This window comes from Mytilus edulis, chromosome 12, assembly GCF_963676685.1.
Source record: "Mytilus edulis chromosome 12, xbMytEdul2.2, whole genome shotgun sequence".
Lineage (NCBI taxonomy): Eukaryota > Metazoa > Mollusca > Bivalvia > Mytilida > Mytilidae > Mytilus > Mytilus edulis.
In genome coordinates, this window is record NC_092355.1 from 32578513 (window position 1) to 32603674 (window position 25162).

Consider the following 25162-nt stretch of genomic DNA (forward strand, 5'->3'; position numbering starts at 1 on the left):
ATGTGTCTATTGGTTATTGCTACAAATTCATTAGTTATGTGTTTAAATAGTACATATTTATGGCTTTTTGTTTGTTATGTTAGATGTCTTTCGGTCATAAATACACTTTTTTTTTATTAAATGATAGTTTTCAATTTACATGATTTATGTTCACTTGTTTATACATGTATCTAAACACTCGATATTTAAACCATCGATATTCACATTTAAGGCATGAATTTAAATGATAATGATAGCTAGCTAATGGTTGAGTCAAAAACTGTGATAAAAAGTTCGAGAACAAGAACAAATATTCCTTTCATTTTTGGTGGCCTTCTGTTGTTTTCTGCACTTTGCTCAGGTTGTTGTGTGTTTGACACTTTCATTACTTCAATTCTCAATTTTATAAAAAAAAAAAATCACGATTTTGTCTCGCTGATATCGTATAATGGGGATTTAAAACTAAAGTCACATAATACAGTGTTTCGTAACCCAGGTATATTTAAATCTGAATAAGTTGACGTTTTCAAAATTGTGAACTAAATAATAATTCATGATAAAATCTTTTAATTTATCTTGTATAATAGATGTTTTTTTACTGTTAATATTTCTTAAAACATAAAATAGATCAACTAATTTTCAGCATCTACTTTAAAAATAATACCTGTTGGTTTTTAGGTATAGCTTATAGGTACTCTTGTTAATTATCGTCTTAATAACGTGTTGTTGGTGTTCTATTTATTAATTTTTGTATAGTTGTATCTTGTTTATTTCATCTTTTATACTATCCACTACCGCGTTTTTGTTCTATGTTAATTTTTTGTATTCGTGTCTATTAATTTTATTTTTGTTTATGTGTTTTGTTGAAATACTTCATTGTTATGTCACCCGAACGACAATGTCGGGTGACATATTGCTTTCCTCTGTTTCTTTTTCTGTATTATTATTATTCTTCCACCTATTTTGTCCGGCAGTTTTCTCGGAGCCAATGGAACCAATCCTTATGATAGTCAACTATAATGAAGAACACAAAATTCCGGGTTACAGTAGGTCTTAAGACCATTAAAAATGGCTGCCGTTACCATGGAAACGGAACAAGTGTGAAAAATTCCAGTTTTTTGTTTTGGTGTATTATTTGGAGATGCTTAAACTTAGAATCATTATATTTTGATACAATGTAGGTGGCGGCCATTAACTGATTTTGGTACGATTTTGGCAATCATTGGAACAACTATGTTGCCATAGAAACTACACCAAAAATTTCAAAAATATCAAAATACTCCAAATTTTTTGAAACTTCACAGTAACGATGAGCAACATTGGTAGATGTGCAATTTGGCGTTGGAATTTCGAAAATGTCTACTGTTACCATGGAAACAAGTCAAAAATGGTCAAAATGCTTCAAAAACCTTAAATTGGCATTTACTTTCTTAAAATGGTAGGTCAAATCCATTGAAACTTTGATGGTATGTTCCCTCCCATGAAAGAATGTGGTATCAGCCATTAGAAATTTGGACTGGTCTCTGTTACTATAGAAACCAGCCAAAATGTCAAAAATTTCAAAAATTTCAAAATGCTTCAAAATTGATGAAACTTGATATGATTGTTGACTGTCAAGTCTGCATGAGACTTTTGAAGTTGGAATTTCAAAAATGGCCACCGTTGCCATGGAAACTGCAGAAATGTCAAATATTTTCAAAATGCTCCAAACTTAATGAAACTTGCTATTATAATTAACTGGCATGTATAGATGAGACTTTTGACTTTGGAATTTTCAAAATGGCTGCCGTTGCAATGGAAACTGGAACAATGTCAATTATTTTAAAAATGCTCCAAACTTAATGAAACTTAATATTATTGTAAACTGGCATGCATAGATGAGACTTTTGATTTTGGAATTTTCAAAATGGTTGCCGTTGCCATGGGAACAGCAGATATGTGAAACTTTCAACCATGCTCTAAATGTACTGAAAATTTTACAGAGATATATATCCCAAGTCTGAATCTGCATTCACTGTTAAATTGTTTCTAAATTGCTGCCGCTTTAGTGGCAATAGGGGAAAGGGTGACATCCGCTATTGCTTACAATGGCAATTCTAGTATTGTTTTCAATTCGTTTGTGCTTTTGATTTAGCCTTTGGGGCATTTCTGTTGTTTTACTTTTAATAAATGGCACTAATTCTTAAAAAAAGACAACTAACAGTTTAATCACTGCTGATATTTGTGGAATGTTATATGGCTGATACATGTACGTTTTGCTTTTAAATTAAATATATTCAATCTTCATAAAAAAAGACGATATATGAATTACAAGTATTATATTGCTGTCCGAAATTAATATATAAAAAAGAAATCCTGATCACAAACGAAAACAGTCTGAAACACAGCAAATATAACACGACAACAATGGAACAACAGACGCACTGAACTGCAACAAAAGTCAACGACCTCTCTTTATCGATCAACCAGCCAGCAAGCCAACCAGCTAGCAAACCAGCAAGCCAGCTAGCAAGCCAGATAGACAGTCAATATAGACGTAATAAAGTATCATTGTAGTGGTCGAGCTCTTCAGGCTTTGTACTGGATGATGGGGCATTCTCTGTTATTGGGTGATTGAAGTAGTGTATAAAACATTGTCTTCTTTTGCACTTATCCCTAACATCAAAATCAACACTTCTTTGTCTGAACCTATTTAAAGGAACATAGTGGAAGCAAGGTAAAAATAGGTGTAGGAATAATGTTTGCTGTCTCATTGATGATTTACTCTAAAAATCATTTAATTAAAAGATATATTATTACTGCAGAATTGGAGTTATTTAAATTATGCCTTCAGTGGTTGAGAAAGTGCTACAAATAAAACCTTTTACTTTACGAATCTGATATATTTAATGTTTTTCACTACAAACAAGGTTTAACTAACCAATGATTTCGTCTGAGCCTGGATACCTAAAATAAATAGTCATATTGTCAAATTGGTTTACATTTTATAACTTAAAGAGCAAGTAACAATTTTCTTAAGTCTGAATTAAACAAAATGATCATGGCAAATCTTCATTTAACATCTAATAAGATATAACTAAACGCCATATACAAGTATGCGATACTCAAATGTCAAAATACGGTGTGTATCACTATACTGATGTCTGTACAATATATATAATTCTATTTTCATATGACACTCAACTGTGTGGATTTTAATAAGTAACACATTCAGATATAATCAAGACTGTTCTTTTTTCAATAATCCCTATAAATTAGAAGCAAGAATGTTAATTCACAAAATTATCTTTGATTAACAAACACTAACATTCAAATATACTTTGTTGATTTGGAGTTTGCACTGATCAGTAAATAATAAAAAAATTTGCTGTGTTTTTTGCTGTGTGTATGTTAATTCCACATAAGTTAGAGGTATGGGTAATATCTCAATATATATGTTTAACCCCGACGCATTTTATATACATTTTGTAGAGAACCCGCTATGCGATATTTGTAAATTTTCGTAGTAGACGAACAAGTGTCTAAGACATACTGCAAGTTGTTCAGTATAATCACCCTCCTAATTGACACACTCAAGCCGAACCTACTTATTTGTTAGGTTTTTTTCTTTCCTCTTGTCATACATTAGAATTGTTACAAAGAAAGATATATATATATATATATGGAGTTGTTTAAACCGATTGAATCTAATCGAATATAAAAATACAAAATACGCTTCGCTAGAAATGCACTAAAACAGAAACAGAAAACAAAATGTCAGGATCGAAATCTTTATAATTTATATACAGCGCATTTTGAAAATACACAAAAAACACAAACATAATGTAAGCAGTGTGCACGTGACTTAGTAGAACTAACTTTTTTTCGCAAACATAAGGACGGAGACTGGTACAAACGTCGTCGTTCCATTTCCATTGGTGTCCATAATACATATCAAGGCAGTTTTCATTGGCATGACCGTTTGGTTCTCCTGGTCCCCATGCCGTATACGTAAAAACTCTATCTGATGACGACCATGTCCATATCCCATCGGTAGAATCATCCCGCCCGCCAAGCCAGTAATGGACATCTAGACATAGGAATAACTGATTATTCCGTGCCATACAAGATTTGAGGGATGTAAAAAAACTGTGTTTGAAAAGAAACAATTCAACTTGGTATGTAGCATATCGGGTGACATTTTATATATTTGCACTTTGTAAGTGTAACATTATTTCAGAACTGCAAAAATGTGAGGCCGATTTTTTAGATATTTCTTAGTAATTATCTTCCGTTGTAGTCATTTTGTATTCTATATGTTTATACCTCGTTGTTAATTCAATTGGCAGCTGGGGATTAACAAGGGGCTTTCAATAAACACAGGCAAACTATCATGGCCAAAGGAGAGAAAGGCGAACAGAAAATCAACACAAACGATTACATTCTCAACGTTATCGCTACATTATAGTTCTGTATCACGTGAGAGCAAAAGTTTTATCCAGACGTCATTCCTAAGCCATAAATTTGGTACCGCGCATGTCAATTTTAAGGCAGACTACACAGATTTGACATCACGGTGATTTTTCACAAAAGAATGCATATAAGCTATGTCTATCTGATTAATTAAATATTTCATAGGATACATACCTTAAGGTGATACATTTAAAACTAATTTTGCGACAGAATTAGAAGTTTTAAAAAATAGATTTTACTTATAGTTAACTGAGGAGTCTAAATTAAAAGTCATTCACAAATATGCCTGACGATGGCGTTCAGCAGCTGGAGTGTATGAATTAAAAAAGAATAATGCATTATGGGATGTTTACTGCAATAAATATACAACACTGTGATATTTGAACGATCCATTTAGATTTTAAAATATTTTATATGTTTTATTATACTTAAAATTTATCAAATCTGATATATTCTAAAATTGTCATCAAATCCACTAGCTTTATCTGAAAATGTACATACTTTTATTCAACAGTTTTGCCACAGAGATTAGATAATCAGCTAAGACTTTTGTTTCAACTTCAGCAAGTCTCGCATTATGCGCTCGACAAGAACTCTGTAATGAAATAAGGCTATCATTTGTAAAAGAATAGTTTAGACAACAGGTGTATATGACATGATTAAGCATTACTTACATCATACATGTATACCATTAACTTTTTTGTATGAGGAGCAAGCCAAAGCCCCCAATTACCTATTATAAGTGAGTCCGTTGCATTCAAAAATACAGTTACTTTGTCTTGACAACCAAAATACATTGAACGATCCTATGCATGCTACAGTCCGTGTAACGTAAAAGTTAACAATACGAACGATGCCCGAACCATGAACGGACGATGCCCGAACGATGTACGTACGCTTCCCGAACGGTGTACGAATGCAAACGAAACGCTGACCGAACGTTGTACGGACGCTGAACGAATGATGTACGAACGAAACCATGTACCATAAACCATACCATAAACGATAACATAAGCGCCCTTTAATCGTATATCCTATGGTTTGGCGTAAATCGTTTCATTTAGCGTATACCGTATCGTTTAGCGTACATCGTTTCGTTTAGCGTATATCGTATCGTTTAGCGTACATCGTTTCTTGGCGTGCATAGTTTCGTTTAGCGTATATGTTTTTTTTTTTAAATATCAAACATGAAATGTGTTCTGTTAAATCTTTTTATATAGGTGATAATATGCGTAAAATTCGGATCAATCAACATTTTTTTTGAAAATAGCCTAAGGTATCACCCTTTTTTTTTCAAATGAACAACAATTCAAATTATTTTAGATGGAAGTCGGAATTAATGTAATGTTCTTACCGAAATATATTACGGATCTTAAGGTTGACTTTTTGTTTAAAAAGATTATTAAATATTTTTTATGTATTCTCTTTCATAGCATGTATTTTAAAATCGACTGAATAGCAGTTTTATCTATATGTCGTAATTAAACCATTTAGTTTTGTATTATAGATGTTTTTATTAATTTCAAAATCAGACGAAAAAAAACAAAATATTCGAGAAATTTCAAACAAAAACAATTACTTATTATGTGCCTCATCAACTCCAAACATAAATCCCTACCAATGTACAAACGATTGTGTATTATTTTACCAGTCCTATAAATGCACTTTACTTTAAAAAAAAACAATCATCAACAATTGTCCGGCAAAAAACTAGACCATTTCCCTCTATTCCTGATTTTTCTTATACCATTTTCCTTAATTTTCTTTTACGATTTTCCACTGTTCTTTATTTTGCCCGTTATACTCTTAGACTATTCTAATTTTGTATTTTTTTGTTTGCTTTATTTTCCTGTATTTATACCTCCTTAATTCGGAGCAACCCACCCTATGTATACATATGATACACACGGTCTATATGTCATCGTTTGTGCCGAAATACACATGTTTGCATAACACAGGATGTCCTTGTTCATATTTATTTTAAGTATTGAATGCTTTTTTTGTTACTTCATTGGGGTGTAAAAGCGTCGACCGAAGTACATTTTGTAAGAAGCGCTTCATTCTAAAAATGTGCGCACGGTCAACGCTTTTACAACCCTATGAAGTTACAAAAAGAAGCATTCAATACTTATAAATACATTTTTTAGCTAGGATTATGAAAACACGATTTTTATCAAGTTTTTATTTAATTTTCCTGTCCACTCTATTGTGGTACCTCGTGTATCTTGAATGATACATTTTATTGTGTAATGAAATTGATTAAGGAATAACGCAAGATTGCAGTGTAGCCAATCAGAATAACGTATTATAATTCAATTCAAATCTTTATTGCCATAAAACTACATATTTATATGTATGTTACACAACATATAATGAAACATACATCTAATGTTATCATAACATTGTAAATGTCCTCCTAATGATACATCTAATAGTTGCCACTGGACATTAAACAGCTAACTATAAATTCATCCGTCATATTTTTGTTATAATGTGAAAATCAAACAACATGATGATACACTAATTATTGCAGATTTTCAATAATGGGAAATAATTGTAAACAAAACCACTCAATCACATCCCTACGACACAAATTAAAGTCTACCCTTTTCACATTAAAATACGTTATTTTTATCTATTTCAATCTATTCTGAATAATCTTAAACAATTTCAAATCAAACGGTCATTTTTCTTATTTGCCATAAAAAAAACCCAATTATTTTCATTTCTCATTTTAAACAAATCGATTGTTTTTCAATGGTCGGTGCCTGTCAGCATTTATAAAACCGTGTTTGCCAGAGAAAAAAGCTACATAGAACAGGAAAATAGCAATGTCTTAGAAATACTTCGAGTCCCTACCTGTATTTTCTAATTTCTGTTGTAATGTGTAATGCAAAGTGGTAATTCCTGAATACTATTTTGTACCCATCAAGTATCTAGGGTTAATAACAAATCTATGGACAGTAGTCTCTTTTTCTTTACTCGCAAAGTATTCACCTAAATCATGTTTTATTTATGAAAATTGCTCATTGCTGGCGAATGTTAAACATTGATCTCTAGGTTTTCAATTGTTTAGTTGTTAAGTTACTTTCTGATATTGCAAATCTGACATTTTATGGTAATTGTTGTTTGCATCCAATTGCACCAATGCATCTAAAAGATATAAAGCGACACCGTACAAGAGTCGTTATTTTACATAAACTATTAGTATTTTTTTCTTTAACGAAAACGAAATACGAAACCACTTCTCGCAATTCGCTTTGGGGTTATTGTGCTTGTCTTTTGACAAAATATAGCATTGTTTCAAAAACAAAAAATATAAGAGTAATATATAAAACGGAACTAGAGTGAAGAGTTGAGAAGTAGGAATTCCGAATTTTAATTGAATGTTTTAAATCTTAGTGTATTTCTGATATATTTCACCGTCACCAGCTAATAAAAGCAACATATATATAATATTTTTGAGATGAACAATTTAAATTTTGTATACCAAACATTTAAAATTTTACTCGGCGTTTATAAATAGCATTGAAAGTACAACATCTTATAAACGATAATCATTGATAACAGGGGCGTAGCTAGAATGAAAAGGTGTTGCAAGCAACTACCTTTACGGGACCCTTTTATGCAGATTTTTTTTTATTCAATTTTCGATCATAGGACGGTAAAAAGAGAAGCTATATGTAGATAGGGCTTATAAAAACATATGAATGTAAAACTATAAATAAATCTTCTGAATAGAGTAATATACATAAACAGCACATATTTGTGATACAGAATTTACTCAAAATTGTCAAAAATCTGCTCTTTGAGTCTAGGCAGAAACAAACTGCTCTATTACTTTGTCAATATTCACACTGAAATCCCGATGAATATGCAGTAATGCTAGTAACCAGTGGCGGATCCAGAAATTTTCATAAGTGGGGGCCGTTGACTGCCTAAGAGGAGGCCCGTACCGGTCATGCTTCAGTTTTTCTAAGAAAAGGGGGCCCGGCCCCCCTGGGCCCCCTAAATCCGCCTCTGGTAATTGTCGTTGTTCATTGTTGATAGACATTTGTTTTCAACATATGTAGTACACTGATAGATCTCCATGGTAGCACTCGCGAGAAGTTATAAACCAGCGTACGTGTTCGGCATCGAGCGACCTCCCAATTGAATTCGTCAAAATTACATGCCAGGTAAGTTTCGTATGTCTCAGACAATGTTGCTATTTGTTCGTTTGTTATATTTCCTACAACACGATGAAGTAGATACAGCGCAAAGAAGCGATTTTTTGATAATACTAGACGCGACTCCATTCTCCAGATCCCTAATTATATGGTCTATGAACGCAACAATAATGAGACTTTCCAATACTGTTTTGGCGTGTTTGCAGGGTGAATGGCTCCGGTAGTCTGTCGACCACATCGCCTCGGCATATTTTCAACGATATCGACGGGTTCTGATTATTCTAATGCCGATTAGTACATCTCATTCCAAACTGATGAACCGTACACTGTAAAATGTGCTCCAAAACTACATGTCTTCGACTGAGTTTTACAAATTCAAATCTTGTAAAAGATACAAGTTACTGTCCGATTTTGTCATAATCTCCAATAAAACTTTTATTTTGAAACCAAATGCCGTTATCTAATGCTATTTCATCAATTAAAAAAGTGACAACATAGGTGTTACCTTTAACATTTAATTGATAAATTTTTATTTTGGCTTTTTTTTTTTGCATGCCGAATCGATGTGCACGCAACTGCGTGTTAGCGTATAGGGAGCTAGGCGCCTGGATGAAATTAAAGTAAATGAGCCACTCTTTCTCAGGTTGAGATGGAATATGTTCGTTATTTGTTTTAACGAGTTTAACAATCGAAACCCCTAAAATATCGTCTTATGACAAGCACGAAAAATGGCAAAACTAAACTTCCAACAGCAGACAATGATTTCTAATTATACGATATTCTTTCAATGGATGTTTTAAATGCAATGCAGAACTTATCAAGTAAGACATTTCTTATCCCTTTTCAAATATGGAGTCACATGCACGAAAAAGTTTGTCTGACAGCATATTTCATCCTGGCCACAACTCCCCCACACCTACCTTGTAAAAATTTAATGGTATCTCCCTAGTGTTGATTTCGACCTCGAGCTTTAATGGTTACCGCAGAGAAATAGTCAATTGTAAGTCGATTTGCCTCTATTCACCACCAACAAATAACCACAAGCTGAGTGAGGAGACTTTCTTGCTATAAGACGTCTAGAACTATTTTCAACCTTGTCGTCTTATTTTTAAAATTATGTCATTGATGATCTGATCACTACAACGCTTTAACAAAATATTCGTTCTCGTGAAAACTAAGATTTGTTTAACTTTCAAATTTTATCGTGGTCTCTTCTCATGATATAGCGGCTATTTGTATGTTGGCTTTACAGCTAATTTCCGTATGCATGTACAGCGAGACTTTGATTAGCTTGCTTGCTTAGTTTGTATATTTTACAATTGTAATTGGGATAATGTCCAATCAAATTTAAATATAATATATACAGATTAAAATAGAGGAAAACACTAAATTCTTAAACAAATATATTGTAAAATGGACACCAAACACATTTTGATAGAATAGTGTACTGATAAATTTTCTTGTGTATTTTCTATGTTCTGGAAACTTCAACATCCCATCAACAATACTTAAATTAAAGTCCTAAGTTTAATAAAGTAAATATATATTTTTTGAAATATCATTTGCAAGGCTGCATGCCCATTGTATCTATCGTTTTCATATATTTCTTTTCCGCCATGCATAAGTTTAATCTTTACTTTTACTTTATTCTATATATATATAATTTGTTTCAGAGATCGATTTATGAACTTTATGCTTAAAATAATTAACCCACAATATATGGTATACGGCATTTATATACATGTACATGCATAATAATAATCCCTTAAATATATTTTAGTTGATTGATTGAAGTTGTTTTATGTCCAGGGTAAACGATGTCAAACATTTTTATGAAGAAAAAGAGTTTCTAATTCGAAGGAAGGTTTTACGACATATTTTGCACAATGTAATTTAAAGTATTATTTCCTTGTTTCAAAGTAAAAAAAAATAAATATTATTTTTTTTCATATTTAAAAAAAAAAACGTGGATTTGTTTTGTGATCAATAGAACTTACTGCGACCGGATTTATAATAATGTTTATATATTTAGGTGTGTGCCAAATAGGGAAACAATAAACTGGTAATTGGTGACCATTTAGACTTCGTTTAGATAACACACGTCTTCAAAATTAATAGTTTAAAATAAAATTTTGGGAAGTTAAAAATTGAAAAGTGAAACGCTAAAATGTATATACAAACCTATTCTATCACTTTGTTCTGGGCAGTCTTAAGGGAAATATATATTGAAACTGTAGGAGATCATAGTGGGGTTAACGACAACGAGCCAGCAATCAAACAACAAAAACACATAAGGACAGCTAGTGGGTAACATATATAGTGTTCACCAATAGATAGGTGTATATGTTCCAGACCATATGAGTATTTGGACCGTACGGTCCGGATCATATACGTATACTCGTACGGTCCGACCATACGCGTACGGTCGGACCGTATGAGTATACTCGTATGGTCCAGTACGAGCTAACCAGCTAACTATATATGTTATTAGATCATATGGGTTAAATTCAAACAAATTAACATTAATCACAATCTTTATTTTTAGGTTTACTAATTAATATTATTACAATTACACGGATAAAATGAACAAATGAACAATTGAAATTAAATATCTGTTTAATTGTATATATCTTGTTCCTTATTTTGGTACTCTCAACCAATGTTACACTTGCTACCACAAGTAACGTACTAATATTTTTTACATTTACATGTTTGCAGTTTGTGTATGTTCCTTAGCATTTGCATTTTTCGTAAAGTTGCTAAATATTCTAAAACAATTGTCCTCCCACATTATATTTACTTCCAATATTTTCAATTTTAGTGTTCATAATTCAATTATTTTACTGAGTGATCGACATGCTAAATACAAGAGATTAACAGATTCAATTAGCGTGAATTTTTTAAATCAATAAAATATAAAAGTGGTTTTTTTTCAATTACAGTTAAACTTTTTTATATCAATTGAGAATTAAGTTATATTGATCTGTTATATGCATCTAATTAACTTTGCCAACTTCTTAATATAAGTCAGACCGTACGCGTACGGTCCAAATACTCATACGGTCTGGAACATATGTTTTTTTGTGTATATCAAATAACCAGTATTTTAAATCAATAAAATATAAAAGTGTTTTTTTTTTTCATTTACAGTTAAACTTTTTTATATCAATTTGAGAATTAAGTTATATTGATCTGTTATATGCATCTAATTAACTTTGCCAACTTCTTAATATAAGTCAGACCGTACGCGTACGGTCCGACCGTACGCGTACGGTCCGACCGTATGAGTATTTTGAAAAAGTACGCATACGGTCCAGACCGTACGCGTACGGTCCAAATACTCATACAGTCTGGAACATATACACAAAATGCCAATTTCTAAATCATCCCTTATTTCTTTATCATTGTCAATAATTTATCCCGGAAAATAGAATACATGTACTACATGTCTTTGATTTAACAAATGATAAAAGATCTGGCGTAAACACGTGATTCTTAATATAATTTAAAAATTGAGGAGAAAGCCAGAATAAGAAAGTTATACAATTTAAAGAGTACCATGCCATCTTAAAGTTTTACTACTTAGAGGTATATTGTTCCCCTTCTTTTAAGGCAGTGGCTATTCGTCTGGCTAGCCGGACAAATTGTCAAAAATGTCTATTCATCCGGCAAGCCGGACAAATAGCATTTTTACGGTTTTTCTCTATTTGTCCGACCAAAAATCATAATGATGAAGATATAGCTTCGTGTTTTGAAGGTTTTAAATAAAGCACGAGTTGTTTTAAAATAATTATATTGTCTAACATCGTTTTATGAAAAAAAAAAAAAAAAAACTCATTCTAATAAAAAAAAAAAAAAAAACTATACATTTGATTCAGATTTTTTTTATTCTAATATTCTAAAGGAATTTGGGTAGGAGGGGGATGATTCTCTCTTTTGTAGTTCTGCCTATGAATTTCATGTAAGGTAAATAGTCGGGCCAATCATTATTGGCTTTATCTGTGATTCCAAAAGATCCTGAATTCATTGTTTCTGTGAAGTTTGGTTAAAGTAAGGTCCCCATGTGATTATGCACGATTTTTAATCAGCGTAAACGTCAAGTAATGGACAAGCAACCCAACGAGAAAAATATAATTTAAGAAGCATCTACATGTACATGTATAACTAGTTTTGAGTTAGAGAAATCATTCAATGCCATATGATTCTATTCAGATTGTGCGTTTTTCGATTTACGAATAAGTCAATAGGATAAAAAAAGTAATTGAAGCAAAAAAAAAATATACATGAAATAACGAATTAACATAAGTTTACAAATACCTAGGTGCATTTAATAAAACAACATTTGAACTTATTAATACATTTTTTCCATATTATTGTAATTTGTTTATGTTCCCGATATGGAGTTCTTCTAAAATTAAATATAACTTGAATGGGTATTTCTGGTGTATATACATGTATCACACGTGCTATCTACATGTACAATATACGGAAATGACACGGCTGGGTATTGTAAAGTTACTGAATGAAGATTACTGTCAAGTGTATATTCCCGGGCGAAGAATTTACTGGTTTGTCAAAACGGTTAGGTGTAATTTGTCATATTGTAAAGGTTTGAATCGCGCTCATCTCTTCTTTTTTTTAAATATGAAATGCGCCAATAAATGAAACTTGACATATTCCCCATTTCCATTCTCAATTTTATTAATTGTGTCATATGAACTTCGAAACGATTAACCTATTTACACGTACATGTAACATTAGAATACTGACTTCAACTGTTGAATAACTTTATAATTACTAAAATTACTAAAATTTGAAATTATGTACTTCTCCTTCCGTATGCCATGTTTTTTGTGTCAATTCTATCTTTCCATCAGGTCCCTAGTGCACTATTTTGTTCTAAGTGCAATAAGGAGGCCCTTTCAGTTTGCGGTATCTGTACCTGTAAATACCGGAAAGGACCTCATCAGTGCACTAAGAAGAAACATTTGAAAACAAGTCTATAATATTTGCGCAATTCAATGATTGTTTTATTGGCGCAAATGAATGTTGCAGTTTTTACAATAAAGTGATGAAAAATAAGAATTGGCGTAATTAACTTGTGGCGCAAATTAATTATTTTCTAGCGAAACTGGATATCGGCCTTCAAAACATTGTGTGTACATAAACAAAACAGTATTTATCTTTTACGCAGTCTAGCCGGAGAATAAAAGTTTTTGCAATTTGTGTAGGATTTTAATTTTAGAATTTAATGAACAAGAAGATCGTTAGAGACCTTAAGTGAATCGGAAAATGAGCTATGCGCGATGAAAGGGAAAAGTTTGGTGCGTCGATAACAAATTTCATGGATGCATGTGATAACTGTAAAATGTCAAGTCTTTAAATAACACCCATTTGTAGAACTGATTATTTCGATCTTTCAAATATGTGTAGAATAATAATTAAAAAATATATTATTTAGTCTCTTTCATATAAATACTGTATTTGTATTTGATCATCGATTGCAAACATAACTTCCAGTGAGAAATATTTCATGTATTCGTACAAAGAACAAATCAACTCCTTTTAGAATACAATTGAATGGTTATTTAGGTAAATGATTTACGACAGAATAAGTGAAACTTGTCCAGAAGCTTACCTCTGAAATAAAGAAATATAAAAAAGGTAGGGTTATTTTTTAATTCTGTATTTTACTCATAATGTACTTAAGCACTTTTTACAGTAAAAAACAGTTTTAACACCGACAGCAGGAATCACAAGCGACGCTGGTTCCATAGATATCTTCAAAGAATTTTTATATACCCCTGGCAGTTTTCGGTTTATATCAGACTCTCACATTGAGGAGAACAAATACCATGCATGGATGTGTTGGCTTTTTTTTAATACATTTGGATATGAAACATGTACTTCATATAAAGCCTCATGAATAGAACATTCTTTATAATTTATTGTGTCAAGGAAATATTTGGATCAGAGATATGTTTGGCGGAGGAGAGAGAGAGACATAGAGAGCCTGACTTATATCGCGGTATTTGGTCTAATGTTATTCATGTCAAAATGTGATTGGAGGAAACGTTTCCCATTCGTTTTATATATATTCCATAATGATTGAATCCAATCCAAACTAATATTTTTTTTTTATCCCGCATCTTTTTATATTAAATTACTTTAACTTATAACTATAATAATTGAAATAACTTTCTGAAATAAAACCCTAACATACGTGTATATCAGACGTTTAACAAAACGATATACCATACGATTGATGAAACGCTAAACGATATCACATACCATACGATAAACGAAACGCTAAACGCTAAACCATACCATAAACCATACGACAAATAAAACGATTAACGATACCATGAACCATACGTTATACAAAACCATCAACAATAACATTTACCATACGATGAACGAACGATGAACGAACGATGAACGAACGCTGACCGAACGTTGTACGGACGCTATACGAATGATATACGAACGATGACCGAACTCTATACGAACGATTACCGAACGCTGTACGTACGCTAACCGAACGAAATAAGTGTTAACTTTTACGTTACAGGGACTGTATATGTGTCATTATATGTTAGTGCCGTTTAGCTTTGAATGTTTAACTAAATTGTAATTTCATTTGACTTTTGGAGGTCCGTATGTTGTGGGGACTTTCTACATCATGTACAACGTTATTTTTTTTTTTATTGCTATATCTTATTATGTAAACCATAAATTATTTTGATTATGATATATAAATGTACAATTCACATTACTATTGTTTAGATTTCACGCTAAAAAAATATATTCATACTAGGAGCCGTCTTTACTAGGATTGTAATATAAGTTCATATCTTGAGCTTATATCAATGAAAATAAAGAACAATTGTGGATACAAAAATGGATATGTTCAAATTAAGATATAAAATAATAAAGAAATAATCACCAAAATATAAACTCAGTCTTTCAAAGGAGTAGGTCTGGTAAGGGCCGATTTTGGCCTCAAATTTCTTGTTCATCTAACGAAAGATTTTGGACATTCTTTAAACACTTAAGTGTCTATTTCAATTGATTCAATTAGTTTATGTAAAGATTTTAACTGATTTAGTCATTAAAAACGTCTGATTGAAGCTTAAATGTGAAAAATCTATCAAATATGCCAAAAAACGTCACTTTTCAAATGGTTTTTGTCAAAATTAAAAGTGGCCGTATCCGTGTGCATCCTCAACCTTTATACATGTATATGTTATGTTATATCACCAATTACAACTTACATTTCAATATTATGAATGAACACGTATGCGGCCACTTTCATTTAAGACGAAAACCGTCTAAAATTTTACTAAAATGCTAAAATTGTGAAGATTTCAGTAATTTAGCATGACTTAATGATGCTAGTACCCGATATATGTGCATTGTATTGTAAAAAACAGCCCATATTTATGAAGCAGAAACATTCTTCTTTCCAGTAAAAAGCTAAAAGATTGCATTTTCACAATTTTGTAAAACTGCTATATTTTTTAGGGCCAAAACGGGTCTGACTGAACCTTCACCTTTAAACAAATATAAGATACCTGTGCAGTGAACCAATTCAAATGTTCTGAACTGAAGAGGTAACACGCTTCTTCGAAATGTAGCCATCCTAAAGGACACTCAGATCGTACACAGCCTGCAAATAAAATATAACTAAATGTTTGTTTTTTTTTTCTACATCTTTGTTAATATCTACTTTTAGATATCCAATAAGTAGAGCATGCTTGCCCAACTTATTTAGTCATATGATAAATATTTTCTGTTTCCATTTTTTTCAGTAAGCCAAATTTTGTTTATATGTCAATTGTATTTTAGTAATTTAATGTACTCTTGTTCATATTCAAATGGTATTCTAATATCAGTAGTTTAATGTTTTTTCTCTCTATTCTTATGTATAAATTCGGTTAACTGCATGTGTAAACTACTGTAATTGTAAGATGACTTGAATAGAATAAAAAAAAACACATTATATATTAAATAAAATAAAATAAATAGATTTGAAAAATGTCTAAACTACAGATATACCGAGATCCACACGATATGTCAAAGATTTTCGTTAGTAAATTGTGCCGTTATGATTTCGTGGATTGAGCTTCTTATTTCTGATAAAAACACATATATACCCACATGGTTGGACCATTTTAATATACGCATATATTTGGGATTACAAATGTGTCGAGGTTTTGATTGGATAACAACACACGAATTTTCAGGATATATTTAGAAAACTGCCGGGAAATTCGACGTTTGTGTTCCAAGTTTGAACCTAAAAATGTCATTATAATACCTGTCACTATGTGACGTATTGGAAAGCTATGCATAACAATATGGAATGGTATAGGCTCAAAGAGGGAAAATAATTACATGTATCCGTCAATAATACATGTCTTATACAAAATCACACAGTTTACACTTCAAATACTTAGATTTAATATTTTGAGTTATTAAAATTATTATATACAAGATAAAATTATTTTCACAAAAAATTACAAAATCTGTCACGTCACGCATATATGTGCAACATTTCAGGTCGGTGTTTTCAATATATATATTTGAAAAAAAAGCCCCACACACATACAAACACAAAAAATAAATGTACATTTTCTTAAATCAAAAAATGGTAAAAATAAAAAAAAAAGATGCATTTAACATGTTTAAATTGGTTACCTAAAATTTGACATGTAATGAATATACATGCTGCATTGTGTTTGTTTAACAAATACATTTTACCTGGACCGGCAAAATCATTAAAACCGGGGTAATCCGTAATATAATATATATATAATTTATAAGTCTCGAAGGTGAAGGTGATATATCACAGTATTTTTCATGTCTGAGACCTGAATAGAAAATAATGTTGATGACCTTACGCATATATATCGTCCAAATAATCATATGATACATATCAGATACATATAATGATGCCACTCATTAGTTTATTTAAATGATGTTACTGAGAGTTGTTAAACATTTGTTAAAAGAAACAACCACCAAATTATATTGTTGGTTATTATAATTATGCATTTACATTACCTAAAACTGCAATAAGGTACCAAATATAGACCATGTCGCCTATGGTTTTCTTTTATGTACAGGTGCATTGACGATTATATTTAAGATAAGGCCGCTATCTTTGACATATTTCTTTGTTTAATCGTGAAACCAGGGTCAAAGTTTTCAAATTAGACGAATATTTATACACCTCTGCATTTTAATTCCATAACAATTCGTAAACTGTACTGTAAATATATCTTGTCAGAAAATCTAAAATCAACATCTTTTGGATTATAAAAGTCCACGATTTATTCATTTACTCGGAAGTAAGAGATATCAATTACTAGGATAGACTGAATTACTTAGATTATGCTAATAGTCTCTTTCGTCTCAATAGTATGCTTTTATTGACAACAAAAAGTTTTTAAATACACATACAGTGTTTTTTGCATATTCAATATGCGCAATTAATACACAACAACACATTTGTTTTGGTTAGTTCTTACGTAATAAATATATTCAAACAACAAACAATTGAAATCTGGCTGATTATTTGACATGGCATTTATTAAACAATATAAACCAGAAACAATCTACAGCAACAAACTGGCAAACAAGTTTAAACTTGATGACAATTAGCTACTGAAGAGAAAACCAACAGTGAATGCAAAAGAATTTCTATATATACATAACAGCTAAATTAACTATATTTGAATACATCACAACCAGTTGAATCATGTTGATGATGACATCAAACGCACTTTCCATACTGAATGGAATGCCATAATGATAGACACAATTTGTTTTAATAATTCCTGCAATTTCCAAAATATTCAGGTTTCATTGAATCTGCCAATGATTGTTTAAACGTCTGACATTTTTGATGATATACATGACAATCTAATTTGAACATTCAATACTGTGGATTCATTTTTATTCGTGGTATACCAATTTTCGTGGGTTTCATGGATCACAGCGAACCACGAATTGAAGAACTCAACGAAGAATAATCCCGAGAAATGTGTATGGAGTTGGATGTTTATTTCCGGTTATGTTATGCAGTTCTAGTATAGTGTTGACTAGCGATAAACATTGTAACATAACACGTGATTTTGATTGAAAGAAGATACAAGTATTTTGATTAAATCTATAATAAATATATCGAATATCAGTGATAATTTACTTTTTAAAATTGATTAAAACTGTTCATGGAAAATAACTGCAAGTTGTTAATTACCGTGTCATAGTTTGGTTTACCTGTGATTAAAAATCAATAGGATTAAGTACGGGGATATTGCCCGTAGGTAATATTGTTTATGACAGGAACATTTATTTTCACACCTTATACTTATATCACTGTTTATTATATCGTGATTAGGGAAATTAGCTTTCAATCATAAAGTTTTGAATGCCTTATAGAATTCAGACAAGAATTTATAAATTGTAAAACAAACAAATAATTAGTTGTCTCTGCCCATTATTGTAATCGAAGTTATCAATGAACACTTTAACATAGAATGACCAATTAAGCCAAATTGCGCGAGGATTTTGACAATTCAAAACTTTTTCAATGAATTCCTTCTTTTTTGTTTTGTTTTATTATTGATCGAACCAAGGTTTTTTGTTTTGTTTTATTATTGATCGAACCAAGGATGTTATATGATCTCCTAAATCAAAAAGAAATCAACGAATTACGTATCTAATTTTTTTTGTTGTAATCAGCGATCCACGAATTTACGTATACCACGAAACGTCTTTTTTTCTCTATCCACGAAAATTGATACCCACGAAAATAAATGAATCCACAGTAGATTTGGATCTGTTCACAATGAAATCTGAAAAATAAACTAAAAACCGCAGCAATTTTGTTCATTAAAAGGAGCGATGGTAACACAATAAACAAATAGATGTATTTTGAATGCTATAAATCAATTAAGTTAAAAGTTCATTGAATTTCATTAGTTTATAAAATTTTATTGTCATAATTATTCCGACAATTTATTGGTTTTCCATAACGACACTTTTGAAACTGATCTCGTCAGTTTAAGCCGACCGTGCGAGGTCTTAATTGCCAGTCAATAAAATTGGGAAAGGAAATGGGGAATGTGTCAAAGCGACAACAATCCGACCATAGAGCAGACAACAGCCGAATGCCACCAATGAGTCAAGGTTGTTAAATAAAAGATGAATGTAAAAAATTACTAATATAAACTTTTGTTGTTGATATAACACTTTAATGTATAGCACATAAAATACCGAGAGAAATGTTTTGTTTTTTTTTACCAAAAAAACCGAGTAGTCGTTAAAAGATATTACCACTTTTACTAAAAATTCATATAAAGTAAGCTCGATTTGATAAATGTATTGCTAAACTTTAAAGCTAATTCAGAAATATTAACTTCCTATGAAGAAGCATTTTCAGTTCAGCAATTTAGATTTAGAAACAATCATAGGAGAGCAGATAGCATTTGTATTAAAAAAAAACTTCGATAATACAATAATTTATAAAAAAAAAAAAGAATATGAAAATTCACTCTTGCAGATCTTCTAGTTGAGAACGAACATTCAACTATTTCAAGTATTATTTTTGAAGCATATGTGCGTTAGCTTGTTTAGTCTTTGAATTTTTAAAAGAGGTTGCTCAATATTATAATACGTTCACCTTGTTTACTAAGGTAAACTTTTCTTTGTAGGTTGAAGTCAGAGTTCATCTCCATTATCATTTAGCCCTCTTGCATTAAGTTGCGAGTTCAAACTTCGCCAACAGCCGGTGTGGTTACCTCCGAACTTCACTGAACCTTGATTGTGAACTCATGTACTCTGCAATGGTCAACAATTATGGCACAATACTTAATCTTAAACGTCTTGTCATATTTTAAAATGTGTTTCTGAGTTGCTACAATCGTATAACATAACTTCACTGATCAAGTCTCTGGATCGTGCAATGATGTTACTTGATCAAAATGGAAATATCAGATCTTCTTAATCTTATTCTCTCACATATGTAAACTGAAAGACTTGTTGGTTTTACAGTTCAAGGATACATATCCACTTCGAACTTGTCTTCTTTGATTAGTTTTCAACTGATTAAAGAGGTGGAATATCATTAACTTTAATCGTCATGATGTCAATCGAAAATGAATAGTAGGTACTTTTGATGTACCTTACGGTATATCAGTGTATCCAGGATACGATGAAAATCTGCGTTAACGCGTGTTTACTACAAAGACGTGCCACTTTCGCGTTCACTGAAATTTGGCAGTAAACGTAAATTTAAAGCGCCGTTTACATGAAGTACACGCTAGTAAACGCCGCGTTAACTTTTTCCGCTCGGTTACATGTAATACTAGATCTGTACCCAACTTTAAATATTCCATAGTATTTACAATCCACATCTTATTGACATTGATTTTATATACACAACGTCATGATATGTTTGAAAGCCAAATTTGAGGTATTTACAATGGTTAGAGGAACTGCAAAAAGAGGTTTAGATAACTTGATATATGTTTTTTCTTGATGAGGTGTGTTTGTTAAATTACAGTATGCAGTTCGAAAGCGATATTTTTTTGTGCTATTATACTAATACCATAAGGCTGCATGATAAGAGAGGATGCATAATTTGTTTTAATTCTGTCTCCCTTTCGTTTAAATTATTTGGAATTTTGAATTTAAAAGGACTTTTAACATGTTAATTTTGACATCATTATCATATTCATGATATTGTTTCGGACATGATTAAAAACAGGAGATGTGGTATGCTTGCCAATTAGAAAATTATCCATCAAAGTGTAAGCATTTGTTGGAAACCGTTTGCTTTAACAACGAATATGGCGTTAAAAAGCCCCGCATTTCAAATGTGATACAATTCAATTGAGGAAACAAAGGACCTAGTTTTTAACAAAACAGTTTTAGAAAAAAAACAATTATGACAAACATGAACCAACAACAACCAAAGAACTTCAGAATCCTGACTTGGGACAGGAATATAAATAATGTAGCGGGTTCATCATGTTTCTGACCGCTCTGTTCTCCCCTATCCCGGGACAGTGCTGCAACAGTTACTCACAAGAACAAACTATACAAATAAGTTAAGAAAAGGTGTAACTCATCGGATGGATACAAATTCAAATATTTCTAGCAAAACGAGTAATCGTGAACGGGTACATACACATTCCCCCAATAAAAACAAAACAAAAACCATATTCATTGTTAAGAAATAATGAAACACCACCAACACCAGGCGTATAAAAAAGATTAGAGCACCGTGTATTCATCGTACATGTATGTCGTATATTTCTATTGCGTCTCCTAAATTCATAATTCATTTCATTTATTTGGCTTATGTTTTACCCATGTTTATGTATAGTCTTAAACTGTTAGTAGCCCGAAACTTTTAAGGATATTTTTTTGTGAGTGTATAATACCGCATACACGTTAATTTTAGGTTTATAGATTGAGTTAAGCCAATTCAATTGAAATGTTCTAGTGTGTCTATTCTATATTGTAATGTGTTACTACTATGTCAGGTTAAGGTGAAGGTTGGCGACTGTTTAAACGTTTACACCCGCTGCATTTTTATGCATATGACCTAAGCCAGGAGCATGTTGTTCCATGGGTGTCGTTTGTTAGTGTTGTTAGATGTTTCTCGTTCTGTTGTCGGTTTTTTTTTATATAGATTGTACTTTTTTTTATACATTTTGACTTTGATTGATTGATAGTTGTCTCATTGGTTTCATACCATATCTTCTTATTTATATTTAATACACTTTAAATTTTATGCGTTCAAAGCGATTATCTCAATATGCCAATAATATATATACGCGAAATAACTCAACTTATGGAGTTGTGGTCCATGTAAAAATAGACTGTTAATTTTGTTTACTTTAGAAAATTAATAGATTCAATAATAAGGTATGATAAACAAAAAATGTATTTAGATATCTTTTGAAAAGTGTCAAATATATTGTTTTAAATAAATGTGCAGAACTCCCGTTTGACCACAACGTTTGCTTTCTTAACCACAACAACCATAACAACATAAGGAAATAATAAAAAGACAGAAATAGAACATTCTAAGATTTAATCAGATATCTATATATTATACTAAAACTACCAAATTGAAAGTTCAATATAACTTATATGACTTAATAGCAGACGAGAGCTACCGATGCATAACTTCACTTCGTGTATATCTGGTTTAAACAGACAACGGGTTTTTCAAACGTCCCTCTCACACCAAACTCAGTGACATAATGAACCATAGTTATGAAATCATCACATGCTATTGTTCAATACTGTCTACAATGGTGATTTGGGATTCAATATTGAGTCATCGCTGCATATAGGTAGAAACTGTTTTGGTATAATATGGATGGTTGATCTCAATGAAAGTGTACGAGACAGAATGAAAGACAGGTTTTCTCTTGCATATGCATAAGAGGTTCCCTACATAAACTGATGAAAGAGAACATTTTAATGAATACATTCATGGATCATTTTTGAAAAAGGCGATTTGGTGTCACGATATCACAGTAGCATGGCTTCGAATCCCTGCGAGGAAAGAACCAAAAATTTGCGAAAGCAAATTTACAGATCTAACATTGTTGGGTTGATGTTTAGACGAGTTGTATATATATATATATATATATACATGTATATAACCCATGAAAACTTTCCCTTTCTAGAACATCTTTTGAAGCAGTTATGAAAGGCTTTTTGATGATTTAAAGTGCTTTTTAAATAAAACATAATTTTAACTACATGTAGTTTACGTGTAAATTTCACTTAGGTAACACCGAGTTTAAGTCAAAACCTGTAGTAATTGGGTTCGAATGTTTCTGTCATTTTTATCAGACAATTTGTTCTGACATAAAAAAATTGCTGATTTACAATTAGAACATACATGAAAAAGTGATTAATACGGTCAGTTGTGGTTGATGCATACACATAGTTTTGAATAGAAAGAGGACATGCTGACAGTATACATTAATGCGACTAAAACATTAAAATCGTTGTTGTCCAATATGCTGTTATTGTATAATGAGTTACATAGTATGTTAGTGACCTAATACAATATATACTGTTTCAATAAAACAAACAAATGGATGAGAGCGGAACTCGAACCCCATATGTTATTTACTGACCCCGTGTTTGTCGTAGTAGGTCACTAGCACACTATGCAACGAATTAATTTGACCGACTATCTTTATTTGTTGAATTTAGACTGAATTGTTTCATTTGCACTGATCTTCTTACTTTGATATAAAGTGTTCAAATGTTGAATTTGAAGAACCTACTTTCATTGGTATGCATAAGAAAACCCAAATGTCACCAATTAAAATTGCATAACAACAACATTGATTTAACGATATTAAAAAGAACTTTTATTACATTTGAATAATCAAATAATGTCAAAGTTGAAACTCTGTTAATAACACTGTGTTGAATTCCGTCACGACTCCCTACTTATCTAATATGGAATAAACATGGTATTTACGAAACAGATTCCTAGGAGTATATAGTAGGTATGAATATTTAAAGTCACGTTTGAATTCAAAATTTAACTGAACTACTATTCCGGTGTAAAAATTTACATTATAAATTGCACATATGGTAAATTTTGGTTAATGCGGACATAATGTTATTACACGAGTCAGTCTGAGGTAGAAACACTACTGATTTTCGTTTATTATTCAATATTTTGAATACAAAAAGCACAATCAGGCACTATGAAATGAAACAAACACACTTTTGTAGTCATTGTTTTCCAATATTGCTGTCATTTATATTAAACAGTCCCTCTAGATCTAAACATATAACTAAATAACTGTGCAGTTATATTGATTAACTTGATGAAGTGGAAAGATTGCCAGTTTGAGTTAACGAGGTCAAATAATTTTGTTATAGGAGTCATCTTGAGTCACACAGTCTGAGGTGTCAAAACTGCTGGATTTGAGTGATGATTCTATTATATGAATTTAAAAAAAAGACATATCTAGACTGTTTGTTTGGGCAGACAAAGATATTTACTGTGATTAATTCTCAATTAATTAAAGAGGTGGAAAAACATTATTTGTTAACTATTATCGTCAATATGTCTATTGAAAATGACCAGTTGGTAATTTGATGTTGATGTGCCTTATCGTGTAACATTTAATATCACTGTATTCAGGATACAATGATTATCTGCGTAAACACACGTTTACTTCAAACTGTAAACAAGCGTTAACTGTTGGCGAAAATAGAAGACGCGCTTTTTTTCACATTAAAGTAGAAATAAACGCGAAAGTAAACGCTTGTTGACTGCCTACAAAATTAGAAGACGCGCCGATCTTGCGTTAACTCGAAAGTCAAAACACCCGTTTCATCTTTGTATATCTTCTGCAATTTCGTAGTTAACGCACTGTCTACATGTAAGGCTTGGTATGCACCCAACTGTAACAAAACAACAAACTACAACCACTGAATTACATGATCTATTTTTTTAATGGGCACATGCATATATAATATGAGAAGGGGAAAGGAAAATATGC

The 25162-nt window shown here is 31.5% G+C and overlaps 1 protein-coding gene across 1 annotated transcript; it reads right to left on the minus strand.

Annotated features, from left to right (window-relative positions):
- Positions 1-2840: 2840 nt before the first annotated feature.
- Positions 2841-17741, minus strand: LOC139498294 (perlucin-like protein). The gene is made up of 5 exons (XM_071286656.1): positions 17667-17741; positions 16175-16269; positions 4933-5026; positions 3838-4048; positions 2841-2925 (listed from the first exon to the last, which is right to left on the minus strand). The coding sequence occupies exons 1-5, from the start codon at positions 17698-17700 to the stop codon at positions 2895-2897; spliced, it is 465 nt and encodes a 154-aa protein (XP_071142757.1). The 5' UTR covers positions 17701-17741; the 3' UTR covers positions 2841-2894.
- Between the last annotated feature and the right edge of the window lie 7421 nt (positions 17742-25162).